At 37.4% G+C, this 15,072-nt stretch overlaps 1 protein-coding gene across 1 annotated transcript; it reads right to left on the minus strand.

The window, feature by feature from the left end:
• Positions 1 to 751: 751 nt before the first annotated feature.
• On the minus strand, positions 752 to 13,723 carry LOC145673958 (uncharacterized). Its single transcript, XM_081743778.1, has 4 exons — positions 13,651 to 13,723; positions 9,095 to 9,193; positions 7,561 to 8,088; positions 752 to 877 (listed from the first exon to the last, which is right to left on the minus strand). Exons 1-4 carry the CDS (start codon positions 13,721 to 13,723, stop codon positions 864 to 866), a joined length of 714 nt encoding a protein of 237 aa, XP_081599904.1. The 3' UTR covers positions 752 to 863.
• Between the last annotated feature and the right edge of the window lie 1,349 nt (positions 13,724 to 15,072).

The raw sequence follows: 15,072 nt of genomic DNA on the forward strand, positions 1-15,072 counted from the left end.
CTATTGTTTTATTCATTATAAAGATATTGTGAATTAATATTTTACTTATAGTTACAAATGCCTACTTTATTGGTTGAAGCAAAAAACAAGAAAAAATGATTGACCCGAAGGAGAATCGAACCCTTTGCACTTGAGTCGCTGATTCTTCTCACTCTGCCACGGAGTCACTTGACAAATTTGCGCGTCGTACGATATATATGGCGAGTAGAAAACTTTAAGATGTTTTTTTCTCCGTCATTTTTGCCCATTGCGCTCTTCCAGTTTGTAATATTAACTCTTTAAATGTACACTACCGCCTCGCAAAAAGTGTCCCCGAAGTTCACTTACCAAAGTATGCCTTCTCCTTGATGGCAGCCGGAAAACTATGAATTCCACAATTATATTGGTTATTTTGATCATTTTTATATGTCTTCCCCTCCTCCATGTTGCGGGCTGAATTTAGATTTAAACGGCATCAGATGTGTCACTGTTCATCTCAGCGACTCCAATAATTATAGATTCGATACTGATATTGGTCATTTTTCGTTCTCTTTTAAATGTTACAGTCCTTCCCTCTTCCTTTAGTTACACCATCAAAATGATATGAGGAAAACCATCTCTGGTTTGTACTTCATATAGGTTGAAAATTTGATCGAGATTGGAATGGTGGTTGAAGACTTATTAAATTTTATTTATGTTTAGTTATCATAAATATTCAAGTTACAGAACAAAAATTTTCGTTTTTCTTGCTTTTTTTTATTTTCCTGGAAGGCTGTCTTCAAACATCACCATTTTATTCATCCGATGACAATTCAATAGGTACCAAATTTACAAAACATTGGATCGATCCCGACAATAATGCGCATTCATAATCGTATCCTTTATCACATATACAGATCTGCAAATAGAAACAGCTGTTAATAACTTGTATATATATATATATATATATATATATATATACTTTACAGTATTTACATATTAAAAATGTCGACATTTTATTTAACATTCTAAAATTATTTACAATCTCATCCTTAGCTTCCCAAACATTCCATAAAGTTGAAATTACTGTCTTAACTCGCGATACTTCTTCGTTAATGACACATGAGATTTCCTTACATCACGAGAATCATTTACATTTTTAACTTCTATTGTACTCTGAGTTAAGAATCGTATAATTTCATACGGATCAGTCCAACGGCTAGATAATGACTTGGTGACTTTATGTGCTAGCGACGACTTGACTTGTGCTTTCAACAAAACCTTATCCCCCACTTGATATGAAGTAGATAACCTACGTTTATTATATTGCTTCTTCTTCCTTCGCCAGGATAGTTCTAAATTCTCCAAGGCTTTTACTACCAATTGAGGATCTTTCTTCATCACATCGGCACTGGGCACATTCCATTTTACATCCAACGGATCACAAACGTTATAGGAAAATACCATTTCCATCGGAGTACATTTAGTTTCTGCATATTGGGCATTATTTATCGAAAATTCAATCTCGCGTAATCCTCGATCCCATTGATTCTGCTTGTTTCCGAAGGATATCTTCAGACTATCCTTTACAGTACGTATATATCTCTCCCCCGGATTAGAAGCAGCATGATAAGGGGATATACGCACATCCTTGATTCCATTACTAAACAGGAAATCCCTAAATTTAGCAGACGTGTAAACTGAATGATTATCGTGCCCAATTGCAAACGGAAACCCTCTGCGACACATCAGTTTGTATAATTTATTTATCAAGGTCTGGCTAGATAGATTCTTGAAAGGTTCCAGAAACACCATTTTGGAAAATGAATCAACTACAATCATACAATATCTTCCCGACCTTGTATCTGGCATTGGTCCAAGGACATCTGTGTGCCATAACCCATTCACTACCGTAGCATAGCTCGCAATCAATTGACCCATAGGCTTCTTGTTACTACTTTTGTTCTTCTGACACAAGTCGCACGATAACACATAATCCTTAATTTGGTCCATCATCCCCTCCCATGAATATCTTGAGGACACCTTTCCTATCGTTTTGCCCAACCCAAGGTGACTTCCGGGCAAAATAGAAGAATGATAATACTCAATAATATTTGGAGCTAACTTCTTGGGTAAACAGATCTTGTATGGATTACTATGCGCCTTCGTCTTCTTACACAAAATCCCTTGTACCATTTTATAACCATCAACTGATTCCTTCCGCCTTATTTTGTCGATGATTGATCTTAATAAAGGGTCCATCTTCTGATGCTCTTGCACTGATTAACTAGCAAAAGGCATTGCCCACATATTAAAAATACACATGTTTGTCATTTCTTCTTCATATGTAGGTTCCAAATGCATTGATTCAAAATTTTCAGTATCATATAACCTCGAAAGGAAATCCGCGGAGATATTCATATTCGTGGAGACTGACTTAACTTCAAAATCAAAGGCAAATAAACGATATAGCAAGCTACCATATTTCTTAACTCTCCGCAGGTTACGCATCGCATAGACTAGTCCCATATGATCTACTCGCAATTCGAATTTCTAATGCAGGTACGTTCTAAACCGTTCCATTGTTTCGATAGCCGCTAATAGCTCCAAAACAAATATGGGCTTATTTTTATCATAAGGCTTCAGTTTCCTGGAAAAGAATGCAATTGGACGCTTCATACCTTGGTCATCCTCCTGCTCAATACAGCCGCCTAAGGATTTTAAACTGGCATCTGCGCTGACTATAAACTTCTTATCCAAATCCGGAAGTTTTAAGATCACATGACTCTCAAAAAATTCCTTAATATCCTCCAAGGCCTTTTGCTGTTCGGCACCCCAATAATACTCCTGCCGTGGTGAACGAAGGCGAGTCATAGGTTCTATGACTTCATGGAATTGAGGGATGAACTTACTATGATATTGGAGAAAACTAACCAATGATATTAACCCTTTTCTATTTTTCGGTGCTGGTAATTTCTTGATCACTTCTAGCCTAGAAGGGTCTAAATACATATTTCCTCCTTCTATTTCATACCCTAAATATGAAATCCTCTTGCGAAACAAGTTAGTCTTCTTCACAGATAAAGTTATACCCACTTCGTCAAATTTTTCCAACACCTTCTCTAAAAGATGCTTATGAGATTCAATATCCGTGGAAATGCAACAAACGTCATCAAAGAACCATTCCACTCCTTCATTCTTCAATGGATATAACAGTTCCGTCAAAACCTTGGATAACATATAAGATCTGGTAGTTAACCCAAAAGGAAGAAATTTAAATTCAAATAAGCCTCTATGGGTTAAAAATGCTGTGTACTGAGTAGATTCCAGCGAAAGTTTTAAATTCCAGTATGCTTTTTGTACATCAAGGTGGCTATAAATAGTTCCTTTAGATAAACTCGCTAATACATCTTTATCCTTGGCGTATACTGCGCATTGATACAGAGTTTCTTATTCAAATCTTGATAATTAATTACCAATCTCTTATCCCCCGTTTTATTGCCTACCAAAAAACACGGAAAAGCCCACTGTCTTTGACTTTTCTGAATTATATTTTGTTCTATCAGATTATCAAGAATTTTATCTAACTCCCTCTGGTCTGCTCTAGAGAGAGGATAAGCTTTTTTCCTGATGGGAACATAATCCTTAAGAAGTATGGTGTATTCAAAGCTCTTAATCTGACCTACACGATCGCAAAACACATTAGGAAATTTCTTAACCAAATTTTCTACGTACCTTTGCAAGTTTGGATCCAACTCAGCAAATTCAGGATCCACTTGAACAGGAACAGTATGAACTTCTTCCTCCCGTGACTGGAAGTTCATGCGTAAGTTCTCAGCACTCCATGCAGCTCCTTGCTTGGAATCTCCAGGAGAAACTCGCTGACTCTGGAAGTTGACCGCATCCTCAGCATCTGGATAGTGACCACTATCTCCCTCTCCTATTGGACCACTGGAACCATTCCTTCCAAAATGAAGTAACATGCTCATCAGTATTTCCCGTCGATACTCCTGGACCGCTAGAATCATTACTGCACACTGGGACATGGACTGGATCATCTCGACCTCCACTGCAAATTAAGGGCACCTCTACCCCTGTGGCATCCATATTGGAATTGGAAAAGCCGCTACTGTTGACCATGGGTAGGCCTAACCCATGTTGGGAATCGCTGAAGATGGAAGGTACACCTGGCTGTACACGACATCCATTAGAGACTAGGGCCGCCTCTGATTCCACCTGTATTCGACTTCTTGATTGTGATTGACTCCCTCCAGACACACAACTGATCTCAACAGGACCAGCTATAAAATAGTTTAAACTATTCCGATTAGCACTTCCTAAACCTGAATCATGAAATGAACCCATACTGGTAGGACAATCAATGGGTAATGGAACACCTTTCAATGTCCGATGATCGCACGAAGACTCCAATGGCTGACTACCTTCCGCTAATCCAGCCACCTGGTATGACGAAGTTGAATCTCCACTCATCTTAGATTCTCGCAAGTTCCTTTCTAGTTGCTCTAAGTCTGTAGACTTCAAAGATTCTTGCCCACGAACCGGTGGGACCTCTAACACCTTATGTTCCAATGATGATACCAGTAGTCCATCCATATTATTGGATTTCCTATGGGGCCCAAAATTCTTATTTCGGCCCAACATAATATTATAGGCCCCCTCACTGAGATTCGGAGAAGTCTGCACTGTCATTTCAATTGCACCAAGTCTCCACTCTCCATTTTCCGACGTCTCTTGCAAAAAGTCACTCGGTTTCTTCTCTGGTATGGCTATACGATTAAGTTCCACTAATTCTGAGTTGGATACACTGCAGGTATCCTCCACCGACGCCACCGGGCAACTCTGGCTCAAATGTAGTTGACCACACTTCTCTAAGGGCTGTACATCTGTAGTCTTCTTCCGTATCTCATCTACGAAGCTATTATCCGCACTGTCTAGGATGGAAACCCTGAAATCTCGCGTAGCCTTCGACGACGACGACTCACACCGACGCTGTTCCATGACCATCCCACTCATTCCCATGGACTGTGGTGCACTTGAAGGATAAAAATTCCTTCCATTAAAATCCTGGTCCTGGGATGTAACACTGGGAGCATGTGCATAGCCCGACGGCGACGCCTCACACCGACCTTGGTTTAAGTTCCTACAAACAGTTTCAATTGGTTTCCAATGTACAATTGGATTTCGGAAACCACTCTCGTGAATGTCCTCCTTCCGTAGGTTGGCAACACTGGTGACAGGATTGGATACCGACGGCGAAGTTACTTCTGACGAATCATAGACAATTTCCCAACCAAACACTTCCTACGACTGCCCTGGTCTCCTCAATGAACCAGCTGACCGAAAACTTTTATCATTCCTTCCTTGCTCAGAAGGATAAACCATAACACTACTATCACTAGACGCCCTCTTCGACGCTAAATCACTAGGTGCATTAAGTTTGCTGCGTCTTAACAAACAAGGTTCGTAAACAACCTCATCAGAAAATTCGAAGTCTCTATTCAAAAATTCGTTTTTACTAATTTTAGACGCCGACGCTAAATCATTACTCATACCGTCTCGACGCCTACGTCTCCACCCTCTTCCATATAACCTCTGGGGAAGAGACATAGTCTTATTACTTGATTTATTTTCTGTTACCACACCGCAGTAATCATCTCTAAGATCTTGGATTAATGACGCCGACGCCTCTCTCGATGAACGGCCAAACCGACGTTCTGAAATCAACCGATGATCCTTACTATACCCTAAGTCCATCGATAGACCAAGATCACTGTCCCTGGTTTGGAAGCTAAACTCACTCATAATATTATTATCTACCGACGCCGACGCTGATGTTCCCCTATGGCTGAAACCTCTCCGACGCCTCTTTGGACTACCTACCTGACTCTGTTCTGATCCTCTAAACATCTTCTTTTCACCTAATGGACGAGTCACTAACGTATGGGCACATTGTATACGACGATCCCACGACGGCGACGCTCCCTCGGGGCTATCTCGACGCCACTGCCTCGATTGAAAAACCATCGAATGCTCCGGCCAAAACGACTCCAATTTACTTTGCTGATCTTCATAAACAACTGCCTGATTATTACCACTTCGACGCTGCTTCCACCTTGACGCCGACGCTGGACGACGCTTGGCATTAGTGGTCTGCACACCACGACGCCCCTCGCCTCTGATGTCTCTAGACTCTATGTGGTTAAAAATCTTCTCCCGAAAACGCGACTTCACTTCACCCTCTAAGTCCGACACTGGCGACTCCGACAACGACTTACGAATGTCCTGACCGTTCTCACAACGCTTCTTATTAAATTGTGGATTACCATTCTGAGAGTTCTCAAAATATGAAATTTCATAACCTTCACCTTTCACAGCAGTCACATTAATGTCTGGACTGGACATCATGACGTCACTCAATGACACTGACGGAGCACACCGTTCGGTGACTCTGAAATCATCCAAGCCAACATCCGGAATTTTCATAAATAGTCTAGCTAAAAACTGGGAGTTGGATGCACAATTGTCAGTTCGGTTTTTAACTCCTACGGCACTGCTACTTGTTGACTGCAAATTACTCACAGATTTTCCACGAGAAGGTTTATAGTATAGGATTGGCACCGAAATGCCTTCTTGACCTAAATACAACGTATCTGATGTTAAATCCAAACGAGCATTCAAGTATTTCAGTTCACCGATACCAATAATAAACTTCGGCTCTAGTCGGTCCACTAAAAAGAACTTCAGCCGATAAACTTTATTGCTGAATTTTAAAGGTATATAAACAAACGACGTAAGAGTCAAGGCTTTACCAGAAATTCCAACACCTGTAAACATCTCCTTCAGAACCTTAACAGGATTTCTTTGCTTCTGGTTCCACTCATCAAAACATTCTTTATTGAGTAAGCTCACCGATGAGCAGCTATCTATCCCCCCAATAATACGCTGTCCTAGTATAAATACTTCAACGAAAGAAGCTACTAAATCCTTATTATTACACTGTTTATTCGTACCCAATAACATTTGAGCACCCCTTTTAGAATTACTTCTAGAGTCTTGGCTTCGAAGTAGTGGGCCTAACCCTTTCTTTTGAAGATATATTAACCCTAGCAAAACTACCACCCAGTTTGTTTAGATCTGGAACTGAACTATATGTAACACTAGAGCGAAAGCTAGGATTGACTTCCCTCTGCTCCCCCACTGTTTGATTCCTAATTATGCTATTGTATACAAGTTGGTTTCTGGAATGTATTTCATACTTTCGCACTTCATTCATTAATGTATCTAAGTCATTTGGAGTATCGTATTTAAACAATTCATACTTAAGAGCGGGTATCATACCCTCCATTATATTCGTAAGGATCGCTGTTCGATCTGTCCTTCCGGTACAAACGACATAACTATCGATAACCTTTTGTACATACTCCATAACATTTTCGTTAGGCTCTTGTAAACAATGAACATAAAGACGTAAAATTTGTTGTTTTCCTAACGGAGTCACAAAACGATCAAACAGAGATTTGCATATAATACTCCAATTATTAGTAAGCAACATTTGTTTACTAAATTCATTATAGAACATACCTGATGTCCGTCCCAAGGAACTAACAAAAACTGCCTCCTTCGGGTATTGTCCAGTCTGAATTATCCGATACACCGCCAACAGGAACTTAAAGGTAACCATATCGTCCATTCCATCACAATGGGGAATACTATCCACTTGATGTAAGAAGTTCTGATTAGCTGCCATAATTGTAATTTTGTCCATATTAACACTATAGGGCATAAACGCATTTACTTTCCACTTTTCACCAAACCCACGATTTTCTTCCTTTTTCTCACCTTCACTCACTAACTTAAATGGATTCGTCACGCACTGTCCAACAGACTCGGCTCCAACAGCAAGCTTATCACTCCTTCCTTCGTGTCCATGACCTTGCTCAACCAACAACTCGCTCTGCCCAGATAATGACGTAATACACCTGTTATTTCTTTCAGTGTGAACACAAACATTAGAAGCTGATTCCGATTCACTATCGCTTTCATTTAAAAAAGAAAAAGTACGTAACTCCGAGGAATGTTCAGAAGATGAAGAAGTTCTATTATTTCTTTCTAGAAATGGATTTTTATATCTAAACCGACCATGGTCTCCATTCTCGAAATGATTTAAACACAATTAAACTGGTACGGTGCTCTGACTTGAATTCATATCACTCCAGTTCGAACCACGCACACTTTCCATAGTGAAAAAGAGACTGGTTATCGCTATATAACTACAAAAAGATAAATACCGTTTCTCTCTTCTATTACTTATAATGCCTCTCATAATAAATGTCCTCTGAATTACCTTTCACTAAACCACTTATTCGATTTAAATAGTTTCTGAGAGGGAAAAATGTAAGTTTCATTACTTACACAAAAAATGTCTTCCACTTCACACACAACTATACACAGCTCTCTGCTCAACTTCAATTACATACTGAAGTTGGTGATTTTGTGTTACGCTGTGCTCATGTGACCCTACCGAAGTAAGCATGGACAGTCGCATAGGGTAAGGTGATCCCAGCCGAGAAATCACCCCACGTTTTGTTTGATTAACTTGTGAAATTGAAGAAGAGAGAGAGAGAAACAATAGTTCACTAAATTCACCAGAATGTTGCAGAGACCATATGACATAAAGCTTTCTTTCACCTGGAAAATTACTTACTTGCCGCGAAATAACAGATTAAAAAAAAATGATAATTAAGAAATATATCATTAAGTTCTTCATTCGGGTTAAATGATAAGCTCTTATGAACGAATATATCTTTATAGGAATTAAATAAACCAACGAATGTACAAAACTTAACAAATCTTGAACACTGGAGTCTTTATGCACCACAAACATATGCTTCTAATGAGACTTACACCTTCCATTTATACGTCCACAGAGTCACAGAAATCCATTTTTTATCCTCCTATTTAGTATTAATTCGTAGAACAACCTTATATCAAAGTTTAATCAAATTTCTATTAATAAGAAGAGCGAAATATCACAACTCATTACAGAATCTGCTCAAACTCGTCGTAATAATGTGGATTTCGTTTAGTATCTAATTCTACACTAGATATATTTTACCCTTGCTATCACCAACTTCAGTATGAAGCGGCCTTACACATCTTTCACATACATGATGGTATAGTTCGTCAACCAACCACTTGGCGGCGCTGATTAACCCTTTAACAAAAGAAAACTAAGACGCAACTCTAATACTATTCTCGTTATTTTTTTATTTTATATATATAGTTACGACACGTAACAATATGTAACTCTTGTATGAAAAGATACACGTTAACCAGAGGAGAGTTGTTATAGCGTTGTTATAGGCATATTTTGCATAATCAGTGATTTTTTTTTTTTTTTTTTTTTTGCAAAATCACAAAATGTACGTCACTGATAAAATTAGTGCCACGATGATGAGATAACTACTGCATCATTTTTTTCCAGGAGAGATGACGAAGAAAAATAAATTCAATGATAGCTCTTCCGTAGGGTAAAACCTTCTAGAGATAGAGTAGTCTTCCGTTCGGATTTCCAGTTGAGCACAACCTCGGGAAAAATCTTCAGAGAAGGAAATAATAATAGTAATACATAGGAACCTTGCGAACTTTTGGTCGTGCGAGTAAACTTGAATGTTTAAAAATTATAACGGATAAAGGTAAAATCAACATAATGAGATTGAGTGAAGTGGGATAGTCAGGAAATTGTAAGGTGGTATTGGGAAATTACACAATATTTTCTCCGAGTGGCTTTAAGGCCGAAAATGGTATCGTGATAGCAATAAGAAGCAAAGTAACAAGAAAGGTAACCAAATCGAAATGATGGAGTGACCGCTTGATATTTGTAAAGCTAAGTGCAAGACCAGTTTATATTATGATAATACAAGTGTATATGCCAACAAGTAACCATGATGACAGTGGAGTAGAAGTAATATATGATGAGATTAGTGACACGATGCATCAGCAGGGAAGAGGGAAGGCCAACACCATGGTAACGGGGGACTTCAACAAAGTAGTAGAAAAAGGAGCTACGAATAAGGTGCTGGGAAGCAACAGTGCACCCAGGTTGGTCTATACTTTTGTTTTGTCTTGGTGTCAGGAATCACCTCTCAAACGTTGTCCGTGTAGTTTTGAAACACCCTGTATATGAAATAAATAACCTACCGTCAGTAAATAATAATAATAATAATAATAATAATAATATTATTAATAATAATAATAATAATAATAATAATAATAATAATAATAATAATAATAATAATAATAACAATAATAAATATTAATTGAATCAGTAGTAGAGCTTGTATCCCGATTAATTGAGTTGAAAGCAATGGATCTTCTGGTTAGAACCCTTAGGTTTTCTAGGTGTTTTCTCATTTTTGTTACATTTTACTCCATACATCCAAGTCCTCCATGATTATTTATTATTCATTTAACCTACAAAACTTAACCGCAGAATGTTAAACTAAAGATTGTATTTCAGAAGAAGGGATGATGGAACAGTGATAAATTCATTGTACGATCCCAGGGAGATAGACAAAATCGTATCCTGGGTTTTGCTCGGTTTTTTTCTTACCCTTCCATATTATCATTCTAACAATTATATCACAAAGATTCGCTTTCGTTAGTCATCCTTCTGAATTAGTCTACAGGACATAAACGTTTCTACAGGATATAAACGTAAAATAATAATAAAAAAGAAATGAAGAAAGAGAAAGGAAACTCAAAAGAGAAAGGACACATTTCAGTTTTTAACATTAACATTTTGTAGGAAAGAAAGATTTAAACGAATGTTCCTCGCCTTACAACCCCCAAAAGATCTCTCTTCGATGATATATGGTCAGTACTTCTGGTCTCATTACCATTGTTTCTAGTTTTCGAACCTAATATAATAACTTCGTAATTGTAAGAAAGGATTTTCTCGACTGTCTCATGATGTGGGATAATTATTGAAAAATTATCTGTTCGTATCTTAAGCACCACCCAGAAATGCATGCATGCAAGCACTAAGGCTAGCTATCTAGGTATACATACTCCAGAAAGCTAGGATTATGCTTAAATACAGGGGTGGACCCACGGGTGGATCCACTGGGTACGGACACCTCCCAAAACTTCTTAACTCGGCATACATTTGTACATTTTCTTAACAAAACTACATTGTTTAGCAAAGAAATACTTGATATCCACTAAAGATTTGGCTTTACTCATCATCTATTTCTTTTCTGATAACAATCTAATTTTATCATTTTCATGAGAATATAGGTATCAGTACTTAAAAATAACTTACTTTTTTTCTGCTGTAGAGTAACAAACGTTCGTTATGACATAAAGATAGTGTATTGTATTGTTGGACCCCGTTGGATCTTGGACAAATCCCCCACTCCCAAAAAAACTCTGGGTGCGCGCCTGCTTACATACGTATAACTTTCTAATCAGCTGCTTGTATTCAGACATATTTTAATATTGTCAGTGTACGTAGTTAGGGCCGGATCGAGGATTTCCTGACGGGGTTTGCGCCAATAACTACGAGTGCATTTCAATTAAATTTAAATTTTTTGAATGCCTTTAGGCATCTGTGGTGTGTATGAGGAATTTCCCTGAAAATGCTGAGTGTCTGTTCTCGGTAAATCCTTTTGCTTTAATCTTCAGAAAATTGACTTCAAATAGTCAATTTTGCAAACTGGAGTATCTGAAGAAAACCCACAGACACAATGTTGACCATCACAAACTTACTTAGCACAGGATCGAGCCAGCAACCCTACGCATAATATGTAAGCACCCTACCACTGAACCACCGTGTATCTTTCACGTAAAAAGAATTGGGATGAACATTAATCTGAAACGCCTTTTAAAGAGGTTTTGGCGTGTATTGAATTTGAGAGACGAAATATAGGGACACAATCTAAGAAGTTGGAGTTAGGTGGAAGAATATCTATAGCATGTAACTCAACCTTAATCTCTCTTTATACAGTACAATTCAAGCTTAAAAGAATGACAGGTAAATATACTGTCTTAGTTTCTAATCAAATTATATAGGTGTATAACATAAGAAATGCGATAGTTAATAAATATTAATATTACAATACCGATAATGAATGCTGGTTATAATCATATTAATTTAATGCCAACCTTATTCATCACGGTATATTCTACCTAATTATAATTTAGCTGGATATTGCTAAGTCGGCACATTCACTCGCGCTATCATTATTTCTGGTTTTGGATGGGTGTCTGCTATCTGTTAAGTCAGAAATAAGCTTCGAAACCTATAAATGCTGCATTAACACAACACAATTGGTGTTAATGGTGATTGTAGCACCCTGCATTACGTAAGCTAAACATATCCAGGGTCTAAGATGGTAATAGTAATAATATAGTTAGGTCGAGAACACAATAGAAGTCCGGGAATGGACTTCTTGTAAACATCAACAGAACTCGAAAAGAAGAGATACATTAAAGAAAGGATTACGTTGATGCATGTTGAGAAAGGTGAGCAAATACACCTTTTTATTTGTACGAAAAGAAACAGTTGATCACTGTACTCATGTTACACGTCCATGGCAATTGTAGTGACAATACGTATCATTTTTGACGAGGAGTTTCAGCTAAGTATGTAATTTCAAACCAAACTTGTCCAGAAGTTGTACGAAAGTATTAGAAAGAACAAGGAAAGATAAGTATACATATATATGCTTTCTAGTTTCCCATTTCCTAATCCTCTTATAACAGAAGGTGCTTGAGATGTGGAGGCACATCTCGACCTTGTATCTGCTTAAAATGCCATTTTACTTCTAGAGTCATGCGAAGGAATGCGATTCTTTCTCGTTTTCACTAATCCTAGCTTCTGCTTCTTCTCCACATTAAACTCTTAGCTACTAATGATTGTTTGGAAAGAAAGAAAGAAAAAAGTATTGTAGAATTAAACAATGAAATTGGTGTCTTAACAGGACATTGAACTTTCAGCTGAAAAAGAAAAAAACAAAGTGGGCCGCGGTGGCTCAGTGGTAAAGCTTTCACCTCTGTTCCATGGGGTCTCTGGCTTGATCCCTGCTCGCGCCAAATGAACTTTGTTGTGGACTAACAGCGTGTGCGTGGGTTTTCGCCGTCCCGTGTCCTCCCACTTTCCACCATTCCATTAATTTCTCATCAAATCTTTATCCTAGCCGGCATGAACATGGGACGTAAAGCTCAAAGATTTCATTTCATTTCTACTTAAAAAAATATGAAGAAATCAACTAAACATATTTTACATTATATATATATATATATATATATATATATATATATATATATATATATATATATATATGGGGTAAAAGTGACGAGGAGCGCGGAGGTACGCCGTCCTCCCACCTCCAAAAAATATATACGGCTTCCCCCAGTTCCTAAAAAAATACAATGTGCAAAGGAAGGAGGGGGAACGGTTGACGTCATACCGCTATCTACCGCCCCCTAGCTTTTTAGATCCACTTTTACCCCTGATATATATATTATATGATAAATTTGAGAAGCCGGTGATTTCTCAGCTTTTGCAAGGTGTGTTTGAGTCGTCAGGGTTTCTCTTGAAATGGGACGCATTCTGTTGGTCAAAGGGAAGAGACTTCACAGCTCAACGAGAGGAATCAGGTAAATTACCTGTCAATTTTGCTTTTGTATTAATCCACACAGCAAGGACCTTGTCAGCGCTGTAGGAGTGCTTTTTTATCATGTTGGGTGTAAACAACGCTCAGTAGGGAAGCTACTGCTTCACGCTGTCTTGACTATAATAAATATATCCATTCCGGAAAATTTATGTATGATCGCATTCCATCTTCTTCTTCTGTATTCTATTTCCGAACACCTTCGTTTAGTACAATTGCTAATAGTCTGTGAAGTACGCACAAGACGATGAAATACGTAAGGATAGAAATAACAGATCTCAGTGCTTTGTTTTTGTGTTATTCCTTCAAAGTTTGTACCAGCTATTAGAGGCTTAGTACCGCTACAGAAAGGTTATTAGTGCAATACAATACAACGTTTTTGAAAAAATAAAATTAAACTTCTAAATTTTTACTTATTAATGTATTTATTAATTTGTATATACAATTTTAGTAGAACATCCTACAATCGCTTCTTCTTCCTTCTTGCTTTTGGTTCCTCAAGTTCAGAAAAGTTTCGTGCACTTTGTGGTACTCATAGCGAAAATAAACTTGCATTTGTGTTCAGTATTTCGTTTATTTGCTGATTGAAATCCCATTAAATGGTAATTCTTCATATATATCTATTAAACCACATATTTAAAATGAGTGCCTTATCTAGAATATATATATATATATATATATATATATATATATATATATATATATATATATATATATATATATATATATATATATATATATATATATATCCCTCAATTCACGTTTTCCGTCGATTTTTTTTTCTTTTTTTTTTACAAAGGAATACTAGCTTTCATTAAGCTTTTCGAATCCCGATTTTCTAATTGAATTTCCAATATCGACTGATGTAATTGAGTTACATCCAAGTTGTGTGACCTAATTTGTTTTGTAAAGTTTCTCCTGAAAGTTATACAATTCGTTTATACTCTGCTTAAACTAAAATCCATTGCATTGGATGTTTCTTCATAACTTTCGTTAAAAAAGAAGAAAAAAAAAAGTTGTTTCTCTATTCCAATGCTATGCTATTTCGCTTTCTGAATAATACTTTTCTTGTCGTGTTCAGATTACCTACTTTCTTGTAAATATCGATTCCGTCTAGCCTTGTACTGCTCTTGTGTATATTACGTAGAGCTTCAAAAAAACTTTTGTCTAAGTACAACAGGCTGAAGTTTCAGTTCGGATTTCGCGTTTAACATTGTGACTTGGTCTTTATGCCTTTATTTATATTATGAAAGGATTGTAGGATCTCGTATGGCGCACCCTATTTTTCTGAAAACTAAGAACCGTCTGAAGCGGGGATATAAACATCATGATATCCTGAATCTTACTGAAATTCCATTCAGTTTTTGAACAGAAACTGAAGTTCTTACCTTTCAGAAAGTAGTATTTATTGGTTCGT

The sequence above is a fragment of the Thermobia domestica genome, chromosome 17, assembly GCF_964235325.1.
Source record: "Thermobia domestica chromosome 17, izTheDome1.hap1.1, whole genome shotgun sequence".
NCBI lineage: Eukaryota > Metazoa > Arthropoda > Insecta > Zygentoma > Lepismatidae > Thermobia > Thermobia domestica.

Bases quoted from the DNA above. Each gene is read 5' to 3' on its own strand.
- LOC145673958 (XM_081743778.1), bottom strand. From the start codon at position 13,723: ATGATAAAAAAGCACTCCTACAGCGCTGACAAGGTCCTTGCTGTGTGG. The intron at 9,194-13,650 runs GTAATTTACCTG...CTTTTGTTAAAG, and splicing joins TACAAAAGCAAAATTGACAG to GGTTAATCAGCGCCGCCAAG. The intron at 8,089-9,094 runs GTAAAATATATC...ATCCATTTCTAG, and splicing joins TGAAGTTGGTGATAGCAAGG to AAAGAAATAATAGAACTTCT.